At 40.5% G+C, this 26,924-nt stretch overlaps 1 protein-coding gene across 3 annotated transcripts in view; it reads right to left on the bottom strand.

Annotated features, from left to right (window-relative positions):
- Positions 1–15,715: 15,715 nt before the first annotated feature.
- The window catches only part of TASP1 (taspase 1), a 276,089-nt gene continuing 264,880 nt past the window's right edge, over positions 15,716–26,924 (bottom strand). For 2 of the 3 annotated variants that reach the window (XM_080812603.1, XM_080812604.1), the window contains one exon: positions 15,716–16,748. In XM_080812603.1, the coding sequence (XP_080668729.1) occupies positions 16,656–16,748 (93 nt within the window). In that variant the 3' untranslated portion in view covers positions 15,716–16,655. The remainder of the gene's footprint in view (positions 16,749–26,924) is intronic. The other variant, XR_013967338.1, reaches the window with a different exon arrangement.

A 26,924-nucleotide genomic window follows, 5' to 3' on the forward strand; every position in this document is an offset into this window, starting at 1 on the left:
TAACTTGTAGATTTTGTATATGAGCTAATGAGTAAATGAGAACATCAGTTGAAATGGTGAATTCTGAGGAAGGAGCAGGCTTGGGGGTTAGGGGATGGGGAGAAAAAAACTAAGGGCTCTGTGTTAGACATATTATGAAATGCTCTATTAGGTGTTGCAGTGGACATACCAAGTCAGTAGTTTGCAGTTTAGGTGCAGTTCAGGCTGGTGATTTGGGAGGCACGATACTTAAAGCCATTAGATGAGATAAAATGATCTATGGAGACAAGAGGGCTGAGGACCAAGCCCTGGGACCACCAATGTTCAGTGGGAAAGAAGAGAAGCCATAAAAGGATACTGAGGAGAAGCCAGGGAGGTATGAGGAAAACCAGAAACATTAGGTGTTTCAGAATCCAAGTAAAGAGTGTCTTTAATTTTAAATCTTCAACAACTCCAGCTTCTTATCTTTAAACAATCCTTTAAGCAATGGATGCCCTATTTCAGCCCAATGACCTACAACTCCCAGACCTACTAAAGATATCTACTATGATTAAGTCTTTGGACCATGGCCCAACATCCTCCCAGTCACCTACGTGGTTGATTTTTCCTCCTCCTGCCCAGGGAAAGGTCAGCCAAAAGCAATCCCCTGCATAAGAAATTCATTCTCTGGCCTTTATGATATAAAGTGAGGCTTCCTCCATTTATCTCAGCATTGACTGCCCTGAGCTAAGTGTGCATTGAATAGATATGTTCTCCCAATGAAAGATGGTTCCAAAGAGCCTTCTTCTGGGTATATACCAAAAAGCATTTCCTCTTTCCTTGCAGACTCCACACTGGTCTTGGTACCAAGAGGGTGTTGCCTTATTTGGCTAAACACACACACACACACACACAAAATCCAACTCAGCTCAGGGATTCAAAACACTGAGCAACTCAGGAATTGGTTTGGGGAGCAGAAGTACCAAAGTCACCACCACCTAGCTGTTCCTAAGCCTTAAGCATTGTAGCTAATCAGTTAGTAACATTGAAAGACTCCTTTTATGGAGGCTTCCCCACCATCAATGAACTCATTTTATATAAATATTTAGCCAGGCAATAAACTGGACAGCCTATATTACTCAACATCAGCCTCAAAAGACCCTCCCGATTTATATACACAGCATCTTGGTGGAGCAATACATTTTACACGCATGACATGGTCAGCGATAAATATACCAGGGTAGGTCAAACCCTATTTGGTTCTCTGCTTTTAACTGTCTTGGGCTTTGTGTGTTTCTTTAATCAGTTGGATGATTTAGATAAACAACGTGTATTAGTCTTTGTAAGTATAACATGCCTTGAACTTTCTCCAGATATTCATTCCCATTCATCATTGTAATAGTTGCTCCCCCTTGGCCATCATTAAGATTAGAAACATCCTTGAACCATTTAATGATATTCCACAAGACTGGACAGACTTTTCATGCCTTGATGAATTGCGATCACTCAGCTTAGACCAATGAAATTGGATATCCTTTAATGTGCCTGATGACTTTAAGGAGTTTAGGGAAAGCAGTGCTCAGGAATCAAAATGGCTTCACAGCATAACCATTCATTTGGGGGAAGATGCATGATTTAAGTAAAAATGGATTAATGAGTTAATATCTAATCTGATAGCTAACTGCAATAGATATTATTTCTTTGTTCATACTGCTGAATATGGTTTTATCTACAAGTGTCCATTTATTATAGAACTCACTAGAATTCTTAAAGGAGATATGAAATAATTTTTTTTAAAGCATAAGATAGAATGTCAAACAAGGTTCTTCCAAGCAAAGTGACTTTTATATGTTCACACTGCTGATGAGGAAAACAATATAAAAATATGGCTGGGCTAGAATGTGTTTAACTACCTTGGAGCAGAGAAGACTAGTCGCCTCTATTTTATGGGGCCCTACATCTCCAGATGGTCACCATGGGAATGATGTGACCCCCCCAATGCCTATGTGATACAAACAAGCAGTCTTGGCCATTTGTCCCATAAATATCTTTAATATCCTCACAGATCTTTCTATCCCACCAACTCTGAAACCACTGACATCACTATGGTTTAGAGCTGGCTAATGAAACTGACACATTTAAGTCATCTTTAAGTTCCTCTGCAAACCAGGATCTGAGACAGCAGGGTTAAGAATGGGATGTGAGTGTGTAGTGGGGAGAGCGCTGTGCTTGGAGTCAAAAGACCAAGCCCTGGCTCTCTAATTGGTAATTTGATAAAAATGACTTATAGGAGCATCAGTTTCTTCTTTTATTCATCAGTTATTTGTTAAACTTCTATAATGCACCAGGTACTGTTCTCAGGATACAGGAGAGAAGGTAACAGAACATGGGTCTCACATTCAATTGCTGGCCCTGATGGATATAACTTCCTCTCTTCCAGAATTGTATGGGTCAAATGGGTCAAATAAGATATCATAAGTAAAAGCACTTAATAAGGTGCTTTCCTCCCAGCAGCAAATCCTGAGATAAGAATCTGAGTGCAAGGGCTTTATTTGGAAGGTACAGGAAACACTGATAGTGCTGCTAGGAGATGAGGGAGGGGAAGGCAGCTAATAAAGGATGCATTAGCAAGGCAGTCACCACTATTGGGAGCTGGAAATACCAAAGGGAAATTCTGGAAAGTGGTGCAAACACAAGCCTCAGTGATATCCCACGCCAAAGGTGAAGGAGTTGGGTTCTTCGTACACCAGCTCCTAAGAATAATGAATTGAAGGCTGCTCATTTGTGTTATTGTGATGTGTTAATATCCTCACACTTCTGGCATGTCATGGACAGAGTAGTCTTCTGTGATTTTGGAGGAAACTCCCAGGTACAGAGATGCACAGTACAGTAACTGTAGTATATGGCAACTGGAAATCAGCTCGATCACACTGGACATAGTAGTGTCTAGGAATATGGAGGGGGACTATTAGTGAATGATATAGATGAGTAAAGAATGAACCTATTACCATCGTTATCATCATCACTCTACCAGTCAGATAGCTTCTGTCTGTCCCCAACCATGTGCCTCAATATTTAACAACCACGTTCAGGCTAGCCTGTAGTACATTAGTAACTCTTATTAACCAGCTTGATGTGGAAGCAGGGTAGATTCAAGTTTCTCAAAGTGGAGATTACCAGTCCATATAGATGGAGCTTCCAGAACGCATGAATTCAATGGATTTTGCAGTTCAAGAATTTTTCATTCTGATGACAAACTAAAATGAGTGAATACAAACATATTCAGGGTCAACTTGCAACTGATTCATGCTGGGCAATTTCATTTGTATTTCTATTTGTATTTGTGATTGTAGTAATGTTGATGCCAAATGAAGATTACAGGTATCTGGAAAAGAGTAAGTGAGAGAAATTGAGTCATGATCAATTTCTGAATTGAAATTGCTGAAAGTAAAATAAACTTTGTGGTCTTATCTTTCTGTTCAGGGTTGAGCAGAGGTGGTGCACGGGTCAATCTATGTACACACCAACCTTTGTCAGCAGTAAATGTAGTGGTAAACCCTCAACTGGGAATTTTTCATGAAACGGATACATTGCAAATTCCCAGGGTATCTATTAGGCGGATTGGCTAGAAAAATAATGGATAGATAGCTAAAAACAAGTTTATTGTCAAAAAGGAAGTATAATGCATATTAGCAACTCAAATGAGGGCTGCCAAGTTCAAAATCAAAAGAATCAAGTCAACTAGTGAAATACTCAGCTTCCAAACAAAGGCTTCTATAATAAAAATCAGGATTTCTGCTTCTGGAAGGATGGAGGAGAGGCACTTTCCCTTATTCCTTCCATTAAGCACAGCTAAAAACATGGGGCATTTTACATGGGAAAAGTTGGAAGGTGGAGAAAATAAGGCAAGCCAGCTTGGGACCGTGAGTCCTGAGGAACATGGTGATGAATTCCCTGAGGTTTTGTTTTGCCTCATCTATCCCAGACTGGTTACTGGAGAAGCCAGCAACCCAGAAATACCAATGGACACAGACAAAAGAGCCCCAGGAAAAGTCTGCTCTCTCAGGCCAATGGACCAAGAAAGGGGCAGTCTAGCAGAACAGAAAACTTTTAGACAAGAATGGCTCTACTTCCAGCCAAGCACCATGAGAAACAAAAAGGCTGCAACTGCACCCCCACTCCTTCCAGTGAAGGTCATGGGGAGAACCTAGACTTTTATCCTCGTTAGGCCATTACACACACCCCAGGAACCCTCTGCCAAGTGGAATCATAGAAGTCCAAAGGGGAAAGGAGACTTTCATCTCCTCCAGGGAGTAAAGAGTCCCTTCCCCTCCCAGTGGGCAGGATGCCAGCAAAAGCCCTAGTGGGAGCCTGAACTCCCACCTCCACCAAGGGGTAATGGGGAACCACTCCCCTATAGGGGTCAAAGGAGCTGAATAGAGAAACCAGACTTCTCTACTTCCAACTGGCAAGTAACAAGGGAACACCCCACTTCTCCCACCAAAATGGCGACCTGTTAAAGAGGAGTCCTGTTAAAACACACGATTTAAGTAAGATCCAGAGACTCATAAAATGATAACCGAAATATCCAGGTTTCAGTGGAATGCCACTCATACCAAGAACCAAGAAGATCCCAACTAGAATGACAAAAGACAATCAACAGATGTCAACACCAAGATGTTAGAATTAGCTGAAAAAGAATTTAAAGCAGCCATTATAAAAATGCTTTGACAAACAATTATGAACATGCTTGAAACCAATGAATAAAAAATAGAAAGTCTCAGCAAAGAAATTTATGGTACAAAGAAAAATCCCATAGAAATTTTAGGACTGAGAAAAACAGTAACCAAAATAGAATCAGATAATGATTTAAGGTAAAACAGTAACAAAAACAGTGTAATATAACCATCATATCATTGTTAACATAAACTTTGATTTTAGATTTTGTTGTGTTCACTTGGAAGTCTCCCTGGATTTATAATTGTAAACGAGCTATATGTGTAAGAAGTTTAAACTTAGTTTCATATTTGTACAATTTTAAGTGGCAATAGTTGGAAATAATTTATGTTAACAATAGGAAACTGTGGGGTTTTCGTTTTTCCTTTATGAGAGTCCCTCGTTCAAACAAGAAAATATTTTTTAAATGACATTTACAATGTGTTATGGGTAAATTATGCCTCCCCCACCAAAATTCACATGTTGAAATCCTAAGCTCCAGTACCTCAGAATGTGACTGTTTTGGGAGATATGGCCCTTAAAGAGGCAATTAACATAAAATGAGGTCATGTGAATGGGCCTTAATCTGACATGACTGGTGTCCTTATAGGAAGAGGAGCTTAGGATACAGACATGCACAGAGGAAAGACAACGTCCAAACAAAACAAGGATGGCCACCTACAAGCCAGGGAGGGAGGCCCCAGAAAAACTCAAACCCATCAACACCTGGATGTCAGACTTGTCACTTCCAGAACTGTGAGGAAAATAAATTTCTATTGGTTAAGCCACCCAGGCTGCAGTACTTTGTTATGGATGACTGAGCGCAAACTACTACATAATGCAATTGGAAATTTGATCACTTAACAGAGTTTTAATGATATGAAAGAATTATTGTAAAATGTTTTAGATGTAATAATATGGCCCAGTTATTGTGGTTATTTAAAAACACCTTAATTTGGGGTGCCTGGGTGGCTCAGTGGGTTAAAGCCTCTGCCTTCAGCTCAGGTCATGATCCCAGGGTCCTGGAATCGAGCCCCACATCGGGCTCTCTGCTCAGCAGGGAGTCTGCCTCCCCTTCTCTCTCTGCCTGCCTCTCTGCCTATTTGTGATCTCTGTCTGTCAAATAAATTAAAAACATAATAAAATTACTAAAAAAAATAATGCTGCTATATATTTTTATTTCTCCTGGGTATATATATACCAAGAGGGGAAAAAACTCAATGTTTAACTATTTGAGGAGAGCTGCCTGACTGAGTGACTGCACCATGGAATAATTGGGGAGGGTCCCATCTTCTTCTCTTTTTTGGAAAAGTCTATGTAGAATTGGTATTAATTCTCTAAATGTTTGATAAAATTAACTGATATAGCATCTAGTCCCAGACTTTCTTTCTGGGAAGATTTTTGCTTACTAATTTAATCTTTTTACTTGTTATTGGTTTATTTGAATTTTTATTTCTTTTTGGGTAAGTTGTGGTAGTGCGTATCTTTCTAGACATTTGTCAATTTTATCTAAGCTATGTAACTTGTTGGCATTTAGTTGTTTGTGACATTCCCTTTATGTCCTATTTCTGTCAGTTACATAACACTATCCCCTCTTTTATTTATGATTTTTTTTAATCTGAGTCTTTTCTTTTTTCTTAGTCTGTATAGTTAACAATCTGTGAATTTTGCTGATCTTTTTGAAGAACCAACTTCAGCTTTATTGATTTTCTCTATTGTCCTTCTATTCTCTATTAATCAGTCCTCATTATTTCCTCCTTCTACTTGCTTTGGGTTGAGTTTGCTCTTCTTTTTCTCATGTCTTGAAGTGGAGTGTTTGGTTGTTGATCTGAGATCTTTCTTCTTTTTTAATGTAGGCACTTACAGCTATAAATTTCCCTCTAAGAACTGCTTTAGCTGAATCCCATAAGTTTTTTGTATGTTATGTCTTGAATTCATTTTGAAGCATTTTCTATTTTACCTGTGTGTGTTTTTTTAAGATTTTATTTTTAAGTAATCGCTATACCCAACGTGGGGCTCAAACTCACAACCCTAAGATAAAGAGTCGTACACTCCACCAACTGAACCAGTCATTTGATTATTGATTATTTAGTAGTCCCTTGTCTAACTTCCACATATTGCTGAGTTTGTTCTCTTTCTTTCCTTTAGTAATTTCTAATTTTATTCTATTGTGATCAGAGAACATACTTGCTTTGATTTCAATCCTTTTAAACTTGAAGTTTGTGTTATGGCCTAGTCTAAGGGCCATCTTGAAGAATGCTTCATGTACATCCAAGAATGTGTACTCTGCTGTTGATGGGTAAGGCATTCTGTGGGTGTCCGTCAGGTGTGACTTGTGTATAGTGGTGTGCAAGTCTTTCATTTTCTTTTTGACCTCTTGCCCAATTGTTCTATCCAATATAGAGTGAGGTATTGAAGTCTCCATTATTGCTGACTTGTTTATTCTTCCCCTCAATTGCATCAGCCTTTGCTTCATGTACTTTGGGGCTGTGCTGTTAAATGTGTATATGTTTATAACTTATGAATTCCTCATGGATCGATCCTTTTATCATTATAAAATGCCCCTTTTATCTTTAGCAATACCTGTTGTGTTCAAGTCTATTTTGTCTAATATTAGTATAGCCACTCCAGATTTTTTAAATTTTATTTATTTATTTGACAGACAGAGATCACAAGTAGGCAGAGAAGCAGGCGGGGGGGGGGGGGAGCAGGCTCCCCGCTGAGCAGAGAGCCCAATGCGGGACTTGATCCCAGGACCCTGAGATCATGACCTGAGCTGATGGCAGAGGCTTAACCCACTGAACCACCCAGGTGCCCCTCCAGATTGTTTTTTATGGTTGCTGTTTGCATGATATATTTTTCCATTCTTTTACTTTCAACCTATTTGTATATTTGAGTCTAAAGTGTGTCTCCTGTAGACAGCATATAATTGAAATTTGTTTTTTAATCCATTCTGACAATCTCAGCCTTTTGATTGGATTGTTTAATTCATTCACATCTGTAATGGTTGACTTTATGTGTCAATTTAGTGGGTGTTTTGGGATGAGATTAACATTTAAATTAGTGAACACTGAATAAAGTAGATGGCCCACCAGAATGTGGGTGGACCTCATCCAATCAGTTGAAACCCTGAATGAATCCCTGAGCAAGAAGGAACTCTCCAAGAGACTTCCTTCAGATTTGCTCTGCACCATTGACTCCCCAGGGTCTCCAAACTGCTGACCTTCACACTGGCACTGCACCACTGGGGCTCCTGGGGCTCAAGCCTGCTGGCCCACATTGCAGATTTGGCTTTGCCAGGCTCCATAATTGTACAATCCAGTTCCTTATGAAAAATCATGCATATACAAGCACACATGCAGATCTTATTGTTCTATTTCTCTGGAGAACCCTGATTAATACAACATCTAATGTTATTAGAGTGTAGACTAATTTTTTGTTTTCTATATGTCTATCTTGTTCCATTTCTATTTTGTTCCTATTACTTGACCACTTATTTTGCACTAAGTGATTATTTCTAGTGTCATTTGATTCCTTTAATAATTTTTCCACTATTTAGTTATTTTCTTAGTGGTTGCTCTTGGGATTCCCATATGTATCACTTTATAAGAATGAACTTCAGATTTATATTCATACAATTCCAGCAAGAAGCAGAAATGTTACTCTTATATAGCCCTACTCATGATTTTCTTTTTGTGCTATTATTGTCACACGTATTATATCTATAAATGTTGCAAATGCAATGATAAATCATTATCATTATTACTTAATATAATTTTTATGTTAAAGAAGTCAAGATAAGAAAGAGCAAGCATATATATGTAGGTTTGTTATATTTACTTTCTTTTTTTTAAGATTTTATTTATTCACTTGACAGACAGAGATGACAAGTAGGCAGAGAGGCAGGCAGTGCGAGAGGAAGGGAAGCAGGCTCCCTGCTGAGCAGAGAGCCCCAGGCAGGGCTTGATGCCAGGACCCTGAGATCATGACCTGAGCCAAAGGCAGAGGCTTTAACTCACTGAGCCACCCAGGCACCCCTATATTTACTTTCTTCAGCCAACAGCCAGCAAGGAAATGGGGATCTCATTCTTACAACCTCATGGAACCAAATTCTGCCAACAACCTGAATGAGCTGGAAACAAATTCTCCCCTAGTGCTTCCCAGAAGGAATGTAGCCCTGCTAACACCTTGATTTTAGCCTTTCAGGTGCTGGAGCAAATAATCCAGCTGAGGACTTCTGACTTACAGAATTGTTAGATAGTACATATGTGTTGTTCTAAGCTGTTAAGTTTATAACAATTTGTTATGGCAGGAATAGAAAACTAATACACACACACACACAAAAGAAAACTAATACACTGTTCCATAGTGCCTCTTCCATGTCACCATGAAGAACCATTTATTTACTCAACAAATATTTATTCACTCAACAAATATTTAGTGAGGACTCACAATGTACCAGGCACTGTCCTCGGTCCTGGAAATATAGTATGAACAACAGAAAAATCCCTGTTTTCAACAGGGAGCTTACCTGCAAATGGAGGGAGACACCAAAACCAAACAAATGTGTCAATGATATGGTAGATTAGAAAGGCAAGTGCCAGAAGGAAAACATAAAGCAGAAAGGGGACAGGACACAGAGTGGTGGGAGGAGTGTGGTGGAAAGGGTGCTCACTGAGAAAGTAACATATAGGGACACCTGGGTTGCTCAGTCAGTTAAGCATCTGCCTTGAGCTTAGGTCATGATCCCGGGATCCTGGGATCAAGTCCCGCATCAGGCTCCTTGCTCAGTGGGGATACCGCTTCTCTCTCTGCCTGCCACTCCCCCTGCTTGTGTGTGCACTCTCTCTCTGACAATTAACTAGCTAACTAAATAAATAAAATCTTTAAAAAAGAGAGAGACAGTAACATTTAAGCCAAGAGCTGAAGGAAATAAGGGAAGGGCAAGCCATGTGGATCCATCTGGAAAGGAGGAGAGGTAAAGGCACGTGCAGTGGCTCTGAGATGGGAGGTGGTCTGGGCTACTGGAACGGCAAGGAGGCCAGGATGGCTGGAGCAGAGTGAGCAAGGGTTATAACAGGAAGTGGGTTGGAGAATGACAGGGAACAGATCCCAGGGTCTTGTAAGGACTCTGGGGCAAGGTGTACTGTCAGGTTTTGAGCAGAGGAGCATCATGATCAGACTCCTCCTGGCTGCTGAGTGGGCATGTAACTGCGGCTGTGGGGAGGCTGCTGTTGTTGTAACTTGGGGAAGAGATGATCTGGATGGTAGAAGTGGAGAGGGGGAGAAGTGGTTGAATTCAGGACAATAGCATTTAGTAATGGATTGGTTCTAAAATAGGAGAAAAAGCAGACTCATGAAGTTCAGATTGGTGTTCCCCCAAAGAGCCTTGTCTCTGTATTAATACCTTATTGCAGTCCCCTCGTGAATGTGGGTTGAGCCCAGTGACTTGATTTGAGCAATACATGTGGCAAAAGTAAGGCTGGGCCAGTTCTGACCATTTAAACCTTAAAAGGGCCTGGTAGCTTTTGCTTTCAGTGCTCCTGGGAACTTGAGCTGCCATGTCTTATGGGAGAAGCAGCATGCAAAGACCATGTAGAGTGGCCGCAAGCTGAAGGAAAGCCCTTGAGCTTGCGTAGAAAAGGAAGGAAGCTCATGCAGCCCAGTTCCCGGCTCACACTCCAGCTGAACACAGCACACCCATGACTACCGGCAAGAGTCACAGAAAACCCACTAGGTGAAGCCCAGACTAATTGACACAACTGTGAGAAAACAAAATAGTTGTTGAAACTACTAAGATTTAGGGAGGTTATGCAACAATAGATACATTTAAAAAAAAAAAATGACCCCAAGAATTTGGGCCTGAGCACCCAGAAGGATGGAGTTACCATTAACTAGATGGACAAGGCTACTAGTTAATAGGTTTGGGGGGAAAACTTGGGTGGACAGATTAAAATCTTACTATACTTATCAATGAAAAAGAACATATTTTTCTGGGTGTGGTGCATAAGCAATGATTCTTGGAACACTGAAAAAATAAAATTATATTTTTAAAAAAGAACATTTTTCTTAATCTATGAGAACAAGATCTTTTATCTTGTAAGCATTGCTGGATTTTCCAAGGCTCCTCCATTCGAGGAGCAACATTTTGGACCCCTGACGTAACAGCAACAACAGTGATTAAAGGAACTGATTATTTTTTTCTGCCCGGGTTCCGAAGCTCTGCTGACAATCAGTGAAATCCCCATCAGGGCCGAGAAACCCTAGCCCAGTGTTTCCAGCTTCACCACTGTGGTTTCAAGGCTCAGGGACTCGACCACGTAAAGGAGAAACCACCGTGCTTGCTCTCTCGGCTGCTTTCCGCAACTGGTCACGATGAACCATCTTGGGCTTGGCTGATGGGCTTCTGGAAGCTGAGTGCACAGCCTCAGAGGGAGGCCCTTGCCAGTTTTAGATTTAATCCTTCCTGTGGCCATACACTTCAGAGACAGCACTATGTGGGCAAAGAAAAACTGCCTGGTCACTTTCGTCACTGTAGGTCTCTGATGATAGGTATCTGGACTAATACCTTATAAACTTGAACCCAGATTAAGTACTGGGGAAAAGCAGTGTGTACTCCTTAAGAATTCTTAATGCTCCAGAGCAAATATTAATGTGAAAGGATTACTTTTATGCTGTCGACCTCCCTCTCACTCATTCCCAACCTGTGCAACCTACTGCGTTTACCCACCCATCTCCATCCCCTGCTTAATCAGGATTTGGGAGCGGTTTAGGATGTAGCTGAAGTAAAACAACTTAATCATATTCACGGGGACTCATTTCTTCTGGGCTCAACCTTTTCTTGGGCTAGTGTTCCTGGGAGGGAGGAGTAACTTCCACTCAGTCCCCCTTCAGTCCTCCACACCAAGACTAACCACTGGAACCTTAAGTTGGTTGGGAGACTGGGGTTCTTGGCACAAAGGGATTCACAATGTTGAACAATTGTAGGGTTTATGTAAAGAAAAAAAAAAGTTGATGTGCTTGACTTAATAAGCATTTTGTTTTCAGAAAAATGTTGGGAGGCATTTTTTTTAAATTTCACCATAAAATTATGTTGGGGATACCCAGGCTTGAGAGATGACATTCTGAAAGTGGGTGCCATATTGGTTGTTACAGTGTGGTCATCCTGGAGATGTGTTCATGAGGTGGGGACACTGGCTACCACTGTTTTGTCTCTTCAGATCTCTTAAAGTCATCACACACCTTTGGCTATGGTTTCTTCCATGTACCATTAACACAATTCCAGAGTCCTTCCCTGAAGGAGTCCCTCAATCCTTGATGGACTGCTGCTTTTCAGCTTGTTTTTCCCCCCACCTCCTTAAATGTATGCACCTGTCTCCCCCTGTCCAGTGCCTGGCATCACTGACCAACCTGTGAACATCCTTCCACTTCTGTGCCCCATCCAATTTTATCACTTGGAGGATGTTCAATCAGATATGAGGGATGAAGATGGTTCATCAGGAACACAAGGCAGGAAGAGACCCAGACAGGGCCCAAGCAGACTGGTGAGTCCACCCTCTCAGCAGAAGAGGGTATAAAGGCCCATCAAGGCCTCCTGGCCAAGGAGAATGGAATGTTTCTTAGTTTCAAGTCCTCAAGAAGCAACCCTGTGACAAGGTGGCAAGTGCAAGTACTTTGTCTGGGAGATGACCCCAAGACACACAAATAGGGGAATGAAGAAGGGTGCAGGGAAGGGAAGAAGGCCAACATGAGGTGTATTAATAAGTCAGCTACCACAGAGGGGAACTGAAGCTTAATTTCTGTGGGAAATCCCTCAAAAACAGGGTAAAACACGTGCCCCAGACTTATACCACCCACGAAGCAAGGGAGTGAGCAGAGCATATTAATACAACTCCTGTTCATCACTGGTTGAGAGCTGCTTCTGGGGCATGCTGATTCCTGGGCATTTCTGGTCTGCTGTGTGCAGGGACAGTGCAGCTTTCTAGAGTTCCAGAACAAGTCCTCAGGCATAGAGGTGCAGATGTTAGCCACTGAATGTTTTCTGGGGCACTCTGAACTGGAGGATCAATGGACAATGACAGTGGTCTGCTCTAGGACCCCTGCTCGGCTGGCTTTCATTGGCAAATCAGACGTTTGCACGGTGCTCACTGTGCGGATCTGTGGCCGGAGAAAACAGAAGCTGACTATATGGTTAGTCCTGGGATGGGTTTCTTTTTTTTTTTTTTTAGTCTTTTTTTTTCTTTTAAATTTTTATTTATTTATTTGACAGAGATCACAGGTAGGCAGAGAGGCAGAGAGAGAGGAAGGGAAGCAGGCTCCCCACTGAGCAGAGAGCCCGATGCGGGGCTCGATCCCAGGACCCTGGGATCATTATGACCTGAGCCGAAGGCAGAGGCTTTAACCCACTGAGCCACCCAGGTGCCCCCTGGGATGGGTTTCTATAGAACCCTAAGGATAGAATATATGTACTGAACAGCAGTAGCTGAACCAATAATAAATGAGGTAATTCTTATAAGTCTGGACATCCTTCTGGAATAGTCTTAAATGAAAACAGGTTATGTAAACCCATTTTGGTGTTAAAAACATAGAAAATTCATGCATAAAAAGTCTATAGGGATACAAGATAAAGTGTTATTAAATGTTGTCTCTAGGGAAGTGGGGTTATGAGTTCATTTTTGTTGGGCTGGTTTTTGTTTTTTGCTTTCCTTACCTATTTTCTGATTTTTTGTAGTGAGCATGAATTGCTTTTAAAACAATGACCAGATTTTTAAATTTATTTTCTTCTTTTTTTATTATGTTAGTCACCATACAGTGCATCATTTAGTTTTTGATGTAGTATTCCATAATTGTTTGTGTATTAACACCCAGTGCTCCAGATTTTTTTTTTTTTAATTCCACAGGAATTTAATACAATCTCAAGATTCAAGAATAATTTCAGGACGTTTCTAAATGTTCCCTTCTTCACAACGTCCTTTCCTCCCTCCCCCCTCTTACCTGTGCTTCAGAACAGAATAATGACCCCACTTATTTGCAGGTGAGCAATGTACCATCATCACTCTCAAACATGGGACACAGGGAGCAATTAGGCAAAAAAGACTGTTGAGCAGCCAAAGAGAGGTCCCCACAGCCATGAGCTAAAAGTCATCTATTTTGGGGCACCTGGGTGGCTCAGTGGGTTGAGGCCTCTGCCTTCGGCTCAGGTCATGGTCCCGGGAACCTGGGATCGAGCCCCGAGTCGGGCTCTCTGCTCAGCAGGGAGCCTGCTTCCTTCTCTCTCTCTCTCTGCCTGCCTCTCTGCCTACTTGTGATCTCTGTCTGTCAAATAAATAATGAAAAATAAAATCTTAAAAAAAAAAGTCATCTATTTTGCTCATAGACAAGTGCCACAGACTAGCATTTAGGACTTATTTATACATACTTTGTCCACAACTCTAACAGACATTGCGATCGGACTTCAACTTCACAATTCAAGGCAGCAAGGAAAAGAGGAAGGGCCTTCCCTCGCCAGACACACAGGAGGCAGACAGAAGAGGCAGAGCTGACAAGCGAGGAGGATGGGCCCAGGCAAGGCCTTCCGGCCTCGGCACTCAGCGCGGGTGCTGCGGGTTCCTGCAGGTAGAGCACATGCCCTCCATTTCCTGGCCACTTTCAGAAAACTCCCGTTGCCAAACCCAGAGCAGGATCACAGGGTTAGCCTTGAGGAATCCAGACCAGGCTTACTTATACTCAAGAGAACCAAGCATCCAACCATCAGGGCTTAAAGAGAAGCAGAAAATAGGCCTGTAGTAAAGATCATCCATGTTAAAATACTGCTTCGGCATCTTGATGATATAAGGCAGACTAGGGAATGAGATGACTTTCTTATCTTTCAACCCTTTCTACTTTTGTGTGAGTAGAATCTGCTGGTTCCAGAATCTGCTCTTTAATATCTGCACTGATCACTAAGGAACTTACACCACTCATTACATTTTTCCTCCATGATTCTATTGCTTTTTTTTTTTTTTTTTTTTTTGCCTCCTGGTTTGACACTATTCCTTAAATTAAAAAAAAATCAGGAATTGTAGAATAAAGCCTTAACAAACTGTTCTTGGAGAGGCTGTGCTCTTTTACACTGACCAGTTTTTAAACTCTTCATAAAAGGGGTCTTTCACAAGCCCAAACTTTTAAATATGAGTAGAATAAAGTCAAAAGAAGATGAAAAGAAATGGCATTCCTGGTGAAGTAGGTCAGATGATTTTCAGACTCCAAAGTGTCCTGATAGTTTTATGTGATCCAGTCCAGTTCCTCAAAAAATCCTGCCAACAGGTAACAGGTCTTTTTGAAAGCTTTTGAAGCCAAAGGCTCCCCACCAGCCAGCCCATCGCTTACCAAGTTCTAAGCCTCATTAAGAATGAGAAACAGATACCACGGCACCAACCTGTCTACGGGAACACAGCGAGACAAATGTAATTGCCTGTACAAGGAATATAAATCAGCAACTCCCAAATCATTCATATTTACACCCACTCCATTTTGGTTGTCTTTCCTTTATAATTTGGCCATACGTCGATGTCGAGTGTATAATTTCATCTGGGGCTTTATCAGTTACCGCCCAAGGCCATGATTATATGGTGCAGGGAACTTCCTCTCCCTGAGGGAGGCTATCTTTAGTATCTTCTTGATAGCCACTTCTTACACACAAAATCAAAAGAAAAGTCTTGGTTTCCTTATGTGGCTCCAGAATCACTAAATATAACATTTAGAAGCAATTTATCAACTGAAACCCTTGGGTTTTCAGCTGCCACTACAATTTTCCAAAGCAGAGAGTTCTTATTCCTCCCCTTTATTTTTTTTTATCAACATGCAATAAAAATTTTAGGGATTTTGATACTGACCACTCAATCATGAACGAAGCTCAACTTTCATCTTGTTAGTGTCCAGCCTAACTTGCATAAAGATTGGTTTTGAACTATCAGAACCATAGCAAAAAAATAAATCAATAAAGGTATGATTTCTGCAAGAAGTAACTTTTTACAAATAAAATAAAAAATGGCTCTCCAATCTAGGATTCAAAAGATAATTTATTAGTCTGAGAAGAGGAATCACACAGTACACTCAGTAATATGCTTCTTTTATTTTTGTGCCTTTATCTTAAAAATATATTTAAACAAGAAACAAAGATAATATTGAATTTTCCCATAAATTTTGCTTTCTTATTTACAGTGTTACATTGTAAATAACATTCCATTATACACAAATTAAGGACTGTGCATTCCTGTATGTTCTCTTTACATATTCTCTCATAATATAGTACATATAGCTCGAAGATATGCAGTATTTAAGCTTAGAAAAGCTTGAGGAAAGAAGTACAAACTTTATCAATAAGACTATTATTTAAAAAGGTTCTGACCTTAATTCTCTGCTAGATTGTTTCACTGAAACCATTCTTTGTTAAAGAAAAATGCCCCATATGAGGGATGAGAATAACAGTTTAAGTTAGCACAGGATCCACTTAAACTGGTTAACAAATAAAAACACTTTATCACTTAGTACTGTTATTAAATGGAGCACTACCACTGTCAACTCATTTAAACAAGGAGATTTACTCTTCAGCTCAGACACATTACACCAACGACAGCTGGTACCTCTGTATGAAATCAGAAACGTTTCCTTTGCAACTTTAGGTTTTACTTGTAAACAGTAAAGCACACGTTTTGTAAAGGTGATTTAATCATTCCCGGTCTTAGGTTACATGATAAGGAGTTTGTATTTCATCAAGGGAGAAGCAAGCGCACGCACTGCATACACGCACACACACGCACACACTCAGGCCCGCAGGTCACTAAGCGCTAACTACAGCAGCACTAGTGTCGCGAGCGGTGCACGAGGCTGCAAGAGGGATTATAAAATGGTGAAGATAAAACATCCAACTTCAGTTAAAAACCCCCGAAGTGCTCAGGCTCTGAAATGTCTCTCGGACGCTTCACGCTCGGCCTGAAGGGTCAGTTCACCGGGCTCTCCAGGCGGCAAACCCCACCTTCGATTGCCACGGACTGTCCGGCCACTGCACCGGGAGGGAGTCTTGAAATGTGAGTCTGCAGAGAGGGAGACAGGAGAGCATTAGAAGGGCCAACTGTGTCCTCCCATAAGTGACAAGGGCAGAGGAAGTACTAGAATGCCACAGACTCTCTTTGCGTCTCAGGATCTCCAGACCGTGACGGTGGTAACTGTTCAGTGCAGAGAGATCCTGTTTGGTCAAATCTTGCAGGGGATGTTTAGTGAGCATCTACTACCTGCTAACCATGGCACTAGCAATGGCAAGTACAGAATGAACAAGATAGCGAAGGATCCTGAGGGCACAGAACTTACATTTTCATCATATTCAGAACAGTAATTAATGGTTTTAAGGTCAATTTTATTGAGCATATTCTAGTTCTCTGAAAAGCAATAATTTATATACATTTTGTCTTCCAAAGCAACTGAGAATACCTGATTCACATTTACATTTTACTCCCTAAGGGATCAGAATAGCTTGCAAAAATTCCGATAATTCAACAACGTCAAAAGTGAGGCAATGAGACTGAAATAAAAATAGGAGCTTACAAAATAAGGTAAAGACAGGCATGAGATTAACACACAAACTCTCGCCTGGCTTCTGTATCCATGCTGGAGGCAGCCTGCTGCCCTGTCTCTCAGCTTTCTCATTCCATAACCAGAGAGTTGGTTCATGTGTGTCCAGAATCACAACAAACCAACTGCTCACAAGGGAACAACTATTCCTGGTACAAGGCCTGGGAACTATTTCTCTTACGGGGCTTTATACACAGAAGGTATCACAGTTAGTGGGTGAGTGAAGACATCAGTTGTATAACAAGGAGTTTTGTAGGGCTGAGTGTTAGCTTTACTCAAAGGACGCTGGCTCTGATAGAAAACAGTAAAAGCTGTTCCATAAGGGGTCAGGACAACATCAGCCAGGAATTCCTTTTTTTGATGATCTGGCTTAATCCAGGGATAGATAAATGCCGGGAGCTTCTAAGAAGAACAGAAGGACTGCATATCCCTTAGGTAATCCTCTCTAATTCTGCTACTCTAAACAAGTTTTTCCTAAGGACTGAACAGAGAAGTGAGTTCGAGCCCCGGGGCAAGGCCATTAGACCCAGCTAGCAAAGTGGACAAGCCTAGAGTGGGAATGATGTCCTCTCATGCAACCAAATATGAAATGAGCCTATGTTTTAGATGGAATGACAGCTAAGCTAACTGATTTGTAGTTTGAGGGTAGACAGTATTCTTGAACCTTAATCCCCAAGTCCTGTTAGAGGAGCTGACATAAGTGAAGAATTTGGAAAGTTCTAGAGAATAGCAAACATTCTCTGGGCACTGAGTTTTTCCCTGTGCAAGGCAGGAAGCAACCTGTAACCTACAAGGGTGAGGTCTGTTGCCTCAGGTAGCAAGCTGGGTGAGGCAGTCTCTGTGGTATCTCCTGGGATACAAGTATCAGTGAGTTCACTCACAAGGCTCATGCTTTTGGGAACTGTGTCCCAGAATCTGGGCTCATTATTACATCTGAGGGCCAAACTTGGATCTCACCATATGGAAATATTGCACCTGAGGAGTCCACAGTAGAAAAGCTTGTGGCTCTTTTGTTTCTTGTGATATGTCATTAACCTAGCAGGAGTTAGAACAGAGTGCGTTGTTTCATTCCACTACCCAGCAGTCTTTGTCACATCAGGCACAAGAATCTCAATTCTCACAATTCCCAGGGCTCAATGTTGATGGAGCTGTTATTCTTCCAGGAATTCCTTAACATGAGGCAAAAGAAAAATTTCCCCCCAGGTATCATTCATCAGTTGTTGTTTTTTTTTAAGTTCTCTAATAGACAAAAAAATCCCTGAAAGAGTAGAAGTCCCTCAGTCAATTTCATCCCTAATCTCATCCTCTTCAGTCATGAACACAGTCATACAGCTATGACAGGGATCAAGAATGAGGCAAAACCCTGGTGGAAAACAGGATGGGAGTTCCCCAAAGAATTAAACATAAAATTACCATATGATCCAACAATTCCACTTATAGATATATACCCCAAACAAGTGAAAGCAGGGACACAATAGCCAAAAGGTGGAAACAACCCAAGAGTTCATAAACAAAATGTGATGTATAGTATATATATGCAATGGAATATTATTTGACCCTAAAAAGGAAGGGAACTCTGACACATGCTACAACATGAATGAACTTTGAAGACATTATGCTAAGTGAAATAAGCCAAATACAAAAGAACAAATATTGTAGGGTTCCATTTACATGAGGTATCTATTAGTTAAGTTCATAGAGACAGGAAATAGGATGGTGGCTGCCAGGCGCTGGGGGAGAGCGAATGGACAGTACCGTTTAGTGGGTATAAATTTTCAGTCTGAGAAGATGAAAAAGTTCTGGAGATGGATGGTGGTGATAGTTACACAACAATATGAATGTACTAAATGCCACTGAACTCTGCATTCAAAAATGGTTAACATGGTAAATTTCATTATGTATATTGTACCATAATAATAACAAAGAAAAAAGAATAAAGCAGAAATGACAATTTCCTACCCAATGGAGAATAATACTCCATATGATAACATTAGGAAAAAAGGCTAGCTGGGAATGAATCTACAAGGCAGATCCCCATAGAAGAAACATTAACACCATCAGGTTCTGTTCACAAATAGGTTGGCATTCTCCAATCAGGTCTGTTAAAATATCTGTCCCCTAAGAGAAAAGCTCACAGGGAAATCTGTCTTCATGTTTCCCAGAGATACAGGGAGAGTCCAGTGGGACCTCCTGGCAGACCTGGTGGTCCAGGCATCAGAGAATAAATTAATTGTTTAAAGATCAAAGAGTGAACATATGTCCAAGCAGATGGCCTGCAACTTGACCAGGGGATGTTGGTCTTAAGGCAACTGATTTCCTGCTGACCAAGGAAAAGACCAGAGTTAAAAGGAAGAAATTCTTGCCCTATGGACCAGGAGACTTGATAGCAATCCCTTGAGATTTACAAAAACACAGATGGCCAATTCAAACTTATCTCTGACACTCCCCCCACCAGGTTTATGATAGAAGAACATCTAAATAAACCAAGCTAAACTACAAAGCATCAAGGAGAGTTAGGAAGGAAAAGAAAAAGGATTGCAAAAGATGACAGAGGTCTTGAGATAGCTGTTAACAGTACATGGACAAAATACTTCAAAAATACACTGAGATTTGTATAAGATTTGCTATTTATGTAAGACAGAAATGCTCAACTAGACAAACTAGTTAAGATTAACTTCTCAGGGTTACCCATTTCCCAAATCATCATCTAGTCAAGAGGGATTTTGCAATTACAAAACCCATTGGGGTAATCTTGGTGTTGAAAGTAATAAAATGGTTGACCATCTGTCCGAATGACAGTACTTCCCCAGTTTCACCCATCAACACGATCTTCTGACTCATCAGAAAATAAGTGCCCTTGGTCTGAAAACATTTGATCCAGAATGTATTTGAAGCTTTCTGTGTGTCAATGGAGCATCAAATCACATTATAAACAGTGGGAGCTGTTTAAGAAAATGTTTTATACAAGTATTCATCTTGAAATGTTCTTTTGACATGTGGACTGGAATTTCTCTTGTAGCTAAAAAGAGACCATTTTCTACAATGAACTTATATGTCAGCACTGAAAAGTGCAATAAAGTATTTTACATTGTCTAAGGACTGTGTAGACTCTTGGGTACACTATAAGCATTAAGAACTGAACAAGGTGTCTTAAAACCATTTAAATGCAAGTGTACTTTAAGGAAAATGTATAACTAATGATAAATAGCACATAAAAATCAACATGAAATAGCAGCAATGAGTTCATTTTGGGTTGTTTTCCTCTACTTCTTGTTGCATGCCCCACCCACATACCTCTCTAACCATGATTCCATGTCCTTTTCTGGTTCTTTCTCAAGTAAAGACTTCCTTGACTGGATCCCCAACTCAGTCTAGAAGCTCTTCTTCTAGCTCTTATGGCACCCAGCTGAGCACTTCTTGTCCTGTTATGTAACTTTCTTGGTCTTGGTCTGCTTCGAATTTTTAGCCTCTATAAATGAAAGTCAGTAGGAGGCAGGAGCTGGTCTTACACAGGACTCTGTATTTTTTGCACCTGTCAAAGTGCTTGACCCAGAAGGCACAATCTGGAAATGCTGAGTGAAATGACTAAAACACACCCTGAAGGGGCTATACTTTTGAGTGCATAAAGAATCTCAAGTGTTTTAACTAGTATAACCAACTAGTTTGATTAAAAAGTCAAACTAGTTTGTCATAGCAGATTCTTTTACAAAGATATTTTTTAAAGTATAGACAAATTTTTCCATTTTCCAAGTGGTTGTGTTTAGAACAGAGATGGAGCTCTAGAGTTCTCAGATGTTAACAGCTCCACACCAGTGGAACTCACTGTCTTACACATAAAATTCTCTGCTTTCTTGTGAATTCCCTGACCGACACACGAAGATCCTTGAAGTTAATATTCCTTGAAGAATTATCCACTTATAAATTAAACTAACTCAAAGCCAATATTCTTAGGCCTATATCTTGTTATAAAATCAAGTACATTATATAATAACAAATTTAGTCTAAGATTTTAAAAAGAGAAAGTTAAAGACAAAATATCACAGAAATTATATAATCCCTTGATGTACTAATCATAATCTAAGTAGTAGCTGAGACTTCCTATCATTCATATTCATGTCTTTAAATCTCTTAAGACCACCTTAGTGACTGTTCTTTTGTGGTTTCCAAGAAAGCTTGAAGCACATGATTTAATTTTAAAAGTCTCAAAGCCTTTACTTAGTGGTTATATTTTAATCCATCTTTTCCACTCTTAGGAGAATTGTTGAGATCTGCCACAAAAGTCAAGGGAAGAGTCTCTTAAACAAATTATTATCCTCCTTTGGTGGGGTCAGGAAAATAAAATCAGGACAGACGTGGTCCAAAAAAAGATCTTGGAAATATTTTATTCATTGGTTTCATAATTCTGAGGATTTGGTTTTCTGTTTTTTAAAAATAGAGCTTGAAGCAAGATAGTACTGTCAAAGCAATACAGGCATTTACAAATAGAACAAATGACATTGAGAAAACATTCCACATAGAGAGACTTAAGAAACAATATTTTAAAACCCATAGGAGGTGTTTTCATCCATCAGAACCTTTCGAAGTACATGTAATATATAACATATCATGTCTAATTCTAAAGTTAATCTATGAGGCAGTTTATCACAATGGCTATGTGCATGGGTTACACATTCAGAGCATCTTGGGTACTGGGGCATTTCCTCTTCTTCCTGGACACATTGAGGGACTACATTTCTCAGCTGCCTTTCAGGTAGGTGTGGCTATGTGACTGAATCAGGCCAGTGGACTAGAGTACTCTGTGCCATTACCAGCCCTGGCAGAAAATCTTCTTATGCACCATTCTCCATGCTCTCTCTTTGATGACCTTGAGGCTCATGCGCTGTAAGGAGGCTCAGACTCTGGTTCACAGCCTGGAGGAGAGCCTGCTGCTAATCACAAGCCCCAATTTGGATTTTATGGGAATTAGAAACACACTTCTTACCGTGTTTGAGCAACTATACATTTTGGAGTTTCCTTCTTAGAGCAGCTGGTGCTATCTTGAACCAGTAACGGTTCAATACAGGCCTCTGTGCTTTCTAGCTGTGTAACCTCTGTTGGCTACGTAAATTCCTAGGGCCCCATCTTTAAAATGAATATAAAAGTAGCATTTATGATCAGGTTGATAAGGACTACATGAGATATTGCATGCAATCAAAATATGTGTCAATTAATGTAATTATTTAAACAAACACAAAGCCATAGAATAAAACATCATACAGCACAATCTCTATTGTAGATTATTGGACATCCAAGAATTGGAAAATTCTATTTTAAAAGATAGATACTCTCCAAAATTAGAATGTGATATTTTAAAGAAAAATTAGCTGCATGCTAACAGGTAAGTTTCAACAAAATGGACATTTTTAGATCAGTATTTTTGATGGTACTATTTTGCTGCTACAGATAAAATAATTAACAATTGCTGAGTATTTAGTAACTGCTAGCATTTGTGTATATCTGCTTGCTATATAACTAATCTTCAAAGGTTCAAAAACAGTGAACATATTTGGGTGCTACAGAAAAAAACAAACGGCAGAATACTGGCAAAATGCCTTCTAAAAACATGTGGGATTGTAGGGAAGACAAGTACAACCACATAAAATGATTAGAAAACTATTAACAAGAGCACATAACCATGTCCTATAAGAGTAGCGTACTCCAAAGTGTGTTTTCTAACACCACCAAGCAATTAACTCTATTCTGCCAATACTGATCAGGGGCCCTACAGCTGAACTCAGTGCTGACACTGTCTACCAGGTGATAGTGTCAGATCCATAGGCTAAGGGCTCCGTCCCACAAGACTGCTGCTCCTTCCCAATCCAGACACCAATCACAAGTCCACATTGGTGGACATACCCACAATAAATGGCAAGTTCCCATGACCTCTCTTCAAGTTTGCTAATTTGTTAGAGTGGCTCACAGAACTCAAGAAAAACAGTTTACTCACTAAATTACTGGTTTATTGTAAAAGTATATCATTCAGGAGCAGCCAGATGGAAGAGATGCCTAGAGCAAGGTAGCTGGGAAGAAGCTCAGAGTTTCCATGCCTTTCCCAGACATGCCATTGTCCTGGCACCTCCACATGTTCACCATCTCTACCCCCACTGGGTTTTTCTGGAGGCTTTATTACATAGGATGACTGACTAAAATCATTGGCTATTGGTGACTCAATCTTCAGTCCCTCACCTCTCCCTGGACATTGGGGAATCAGGCTGAAGTTCCAAATCTTAACCACATGGTTGGCTCCTCTGGGAACAACCAACCCCCATTTTTAGGTTACCCTGGGGTTTTCCAAAAGTCACCTTGTTAACATAAGCTCAGGTGTGGCTGAAAGGGCCTTGTCATGAATAATCAGACACCCATTTCACCTTTATGGATGTAACTCAATTTTAGGAACTGAGGACAGAAGACCAAATATTATAATAAAACATGATCCCACTGCTCTTACTGCTTGTGATGTTCAAGGGTTTTGAAAGCTGTGAGTCAGGAACCATGAAGGAAGATCAAAAATACATTTCTTATGATAAATCACAATATCACAGATACCGAACCACAAGTGTCATAGGAAGTCAGGAGTGAGAAAATAGATGCAGATCAAAGAATCGAGGAAGACATTCCAGAGGCCCTGGCACCGGAAGACAAGAAGAACAGGAGGGCAGAGGGACACAAAAATGACATGTTGGACTTTAGTAAGGGAGAGCTGCCAGGTTTATTTGGTTTGACCCACACAGTTTCCCAACTGTTAAAAATAGAAAATATTTTTAAATGGAGAAGTTATATAAAAGCATCTCAATTCCTAGCTTCTCTTGAAAAATTTGGCAACCCTTGATTGCTTCACTGGGGTGAAGTAGTAGCTACCTTCTTAAAGTACGTCTTTGGCAAGAATTTTCTACAGGTGGAGCTGTGTTCTTCCTGCAGCGTGTGTTCAGAAGGCACCCAATATCTTGTGATCCTCTTTTTGTGGATTTGATCCACTGGGTTCAGGTGGCGGCAGCCTGATCCTTCCATAGGAAATTCCCCCATCAACCTTTGCCCAGTGGTTTTAGTGGCCACTGATAATCATTGCTTAGACCCCTTATTTCATAGAGATTTCCCAAAGGGTGGTTTCCTGTCATTCTCACTATATTAAGAGCTAAAATTCTACTATGAAGAACTTTCTCTCATCAACTTTTTGGTATTCCAAAACAAAGTTTATATATGAAAAGAGGATAAGTACTTGATTATTCCACAGCCTTTAGGGGGTACAAATAATAAACCTCCAAAAGCACCCAATCATCACCCCTCATCATTTTTGTGGTGTTAAGAAGAGGGAACATGGTTGGGGGGGTAGGGATAGAAAGAGAAGGCACAGCATTTTACTTCTTCATTCATATCAGCTAAAGGCCAATTCTTCTATATTTTATTAAAAAAAGAGAGACAGAAACAAAAGAAATATAAGAGCTACTTCCAAACTGCCAGTACAAAAGAAAACTGCATATCTGGCTGGACTGGCTTGCTAGCTCTGCTCTGGACAACTTATCAGTACACATCTTTTTTAACTCAAATACAGTACCTTATAGAATGAATTGGCTCCTTCTGGACTGACATTTATTCAATCTATTTAGCAGAAAGTTCTTTCATCAAGGTGAACTAGGTGTTAAGATAGTGTATGAGTCTGCTAAGGCTTCCCTAACAAAATACCTCAGGCTGGGTGGCTTGAACAACATCAGTTTGTTTTCTCACAGATGAAGATTATCAGTAGGTTTGGTTTTTCTGAGGCCCCTCTCCTTGGCTTACAGGTGGTCTCTTCTCCATCTGTGCATCCTTAGTGTCTCTTCCTCTACTGATAAGGACCCAAGTCCTACTGAATTAGGGCCCCACCACTAGGTTCATTTACCTTAATCACCTCATTAAAGGCCCTGCCTCCTCACATAGCCACATTCTCTGTTAAGGCTTCAAGATATGAATTTGGGCGGTGGGGGCGGGAACACACTTCAGTCTATAATAGGACCAGTGCATAACAGATACAGATCTTAAAGTGATAGAGTAAAATCCAACAACACCCCATATGTTCTCGTCTCCATTAGTTCTCTGAGCTGAACTCCTGCTCTCCCCACTTCGGTCCTCTCTCCACTTGCCTCTTTGCTGTTACACAACCACACAGCACACCCTAGCCTGAAGGCCATTATAGGTGCTATTCTCACTACCCGGAAAGCTCTTCCACCCAGTGTCCCTGTGGCTCCTTTGTTCAACCCTGCCAGATCTGTACTCCAAATCCGCCTATTGAGGAAGGTTTACACTGGCCACTGGCCCTGAATCTCACTACCATCACCCTCTCTGCCTCAAGGGTTCCTTTGTCCTTAACTGCTATCTAACCAAACCATTTATTTTACTCCTTTATCTTATTCATTGCTTGTCTCGCCCACTGGGACATAAACTCCATGAAGGCAGGGAGTTTATCGGTTTGTTCATTGCTTTTTCCTCCGTTCCTAAAAGAAGAGTCTGGCATATGGTAGAGGGGTTCAGTATATTTGGTAAACGAATAAAGGACTTTTTTTTTTTTTTAATGAGGGTTGGGAAACGAAAGAAACAAACTGCAAATTAGATATCTTATATTTCTTAATTTTTAAAAAGATTTTATTTATTATTTATTTGACAGACAGAGATCACAAGTAGGCAGAGAGGCAGGCAGAGAGAGAGAAGCAGGCTTCCCACTGAGCAGAGAGCCCAATGCGGCACTCAATCCTGAGATCATGACGTGAGCCGAAGGCAGAGGTTTAACCCACTGAGCCACCCAGGCACCCCTATATTTCTTAATTTTATATTTTGGTTTTTGATTATAGTTTATGTTATACATTTGTAATGATATTTATGTAAATGAAACAGTCAAAATGATATTGAAGTTGTGGACCTTAAAAAAAGTCTGAAAATAAAAGCCTGCGTATTTCCCAAGACTGACAGAGAATGATCCAACAGATTCTGTTCATTCATTTACACCAGCATCACATGTCAACACACATCTCCTCCTGTAGAAAGAGATCGATGCAGACATCAGCTACCTAAATGGTGGTCAAATGAGGGCTGTGTGCCTTGTGTGTCTCTTACATCAGGCCACATTAATAAAATTTTAATGAAGTCAGCATGAGGAGGAATATGGAAAGCACTAGGGCAACCTTGTTTGCATGAGCATTTTCCCTTCTGGAAAGCAGGACTCTAGTGAGACATCAGTGCCTCCTGCTCAGTCTTCCATTATCAGGTGCACTTAAAGAGACAGATACTCTTTTTCCCTACCATTCTCCTTTCTCCTGTTAATTCTGCCTTATCTTTCAAACTGCTGAGTCCTCGGTCACATATTTTTCCATCCACTAACAGTGTCACATGAATTTTCCTAATATACTATGGAATAATATGTCTATTTCATAGAATAAAGACCCATTTAGCTACAGGCTAGGTTTGTCTTCTGTATTTATCATTGTGCTACTTAGGGCATGGAAATTTGGTACTGTGAGGTGGCTCTGTTGGCTGAACATATCTTATGTCCTTACATAAGGACATTCTTACCTGATGTGATAATAGTCACTCTGTGCTTTCTTTTACTGGCACAAATGTGATAGACCTTAAAT

Source organism: Martes martes (assembly GCF_963455335.1).
Source record: "Martes martes genome assembly, chromosome: 9".
Taxonomy (NCBI): Eukaryota; Metazoa; Chordata; class Mammalia; order Carnivora; family Mustelidae; genus Martes; species Martes martes.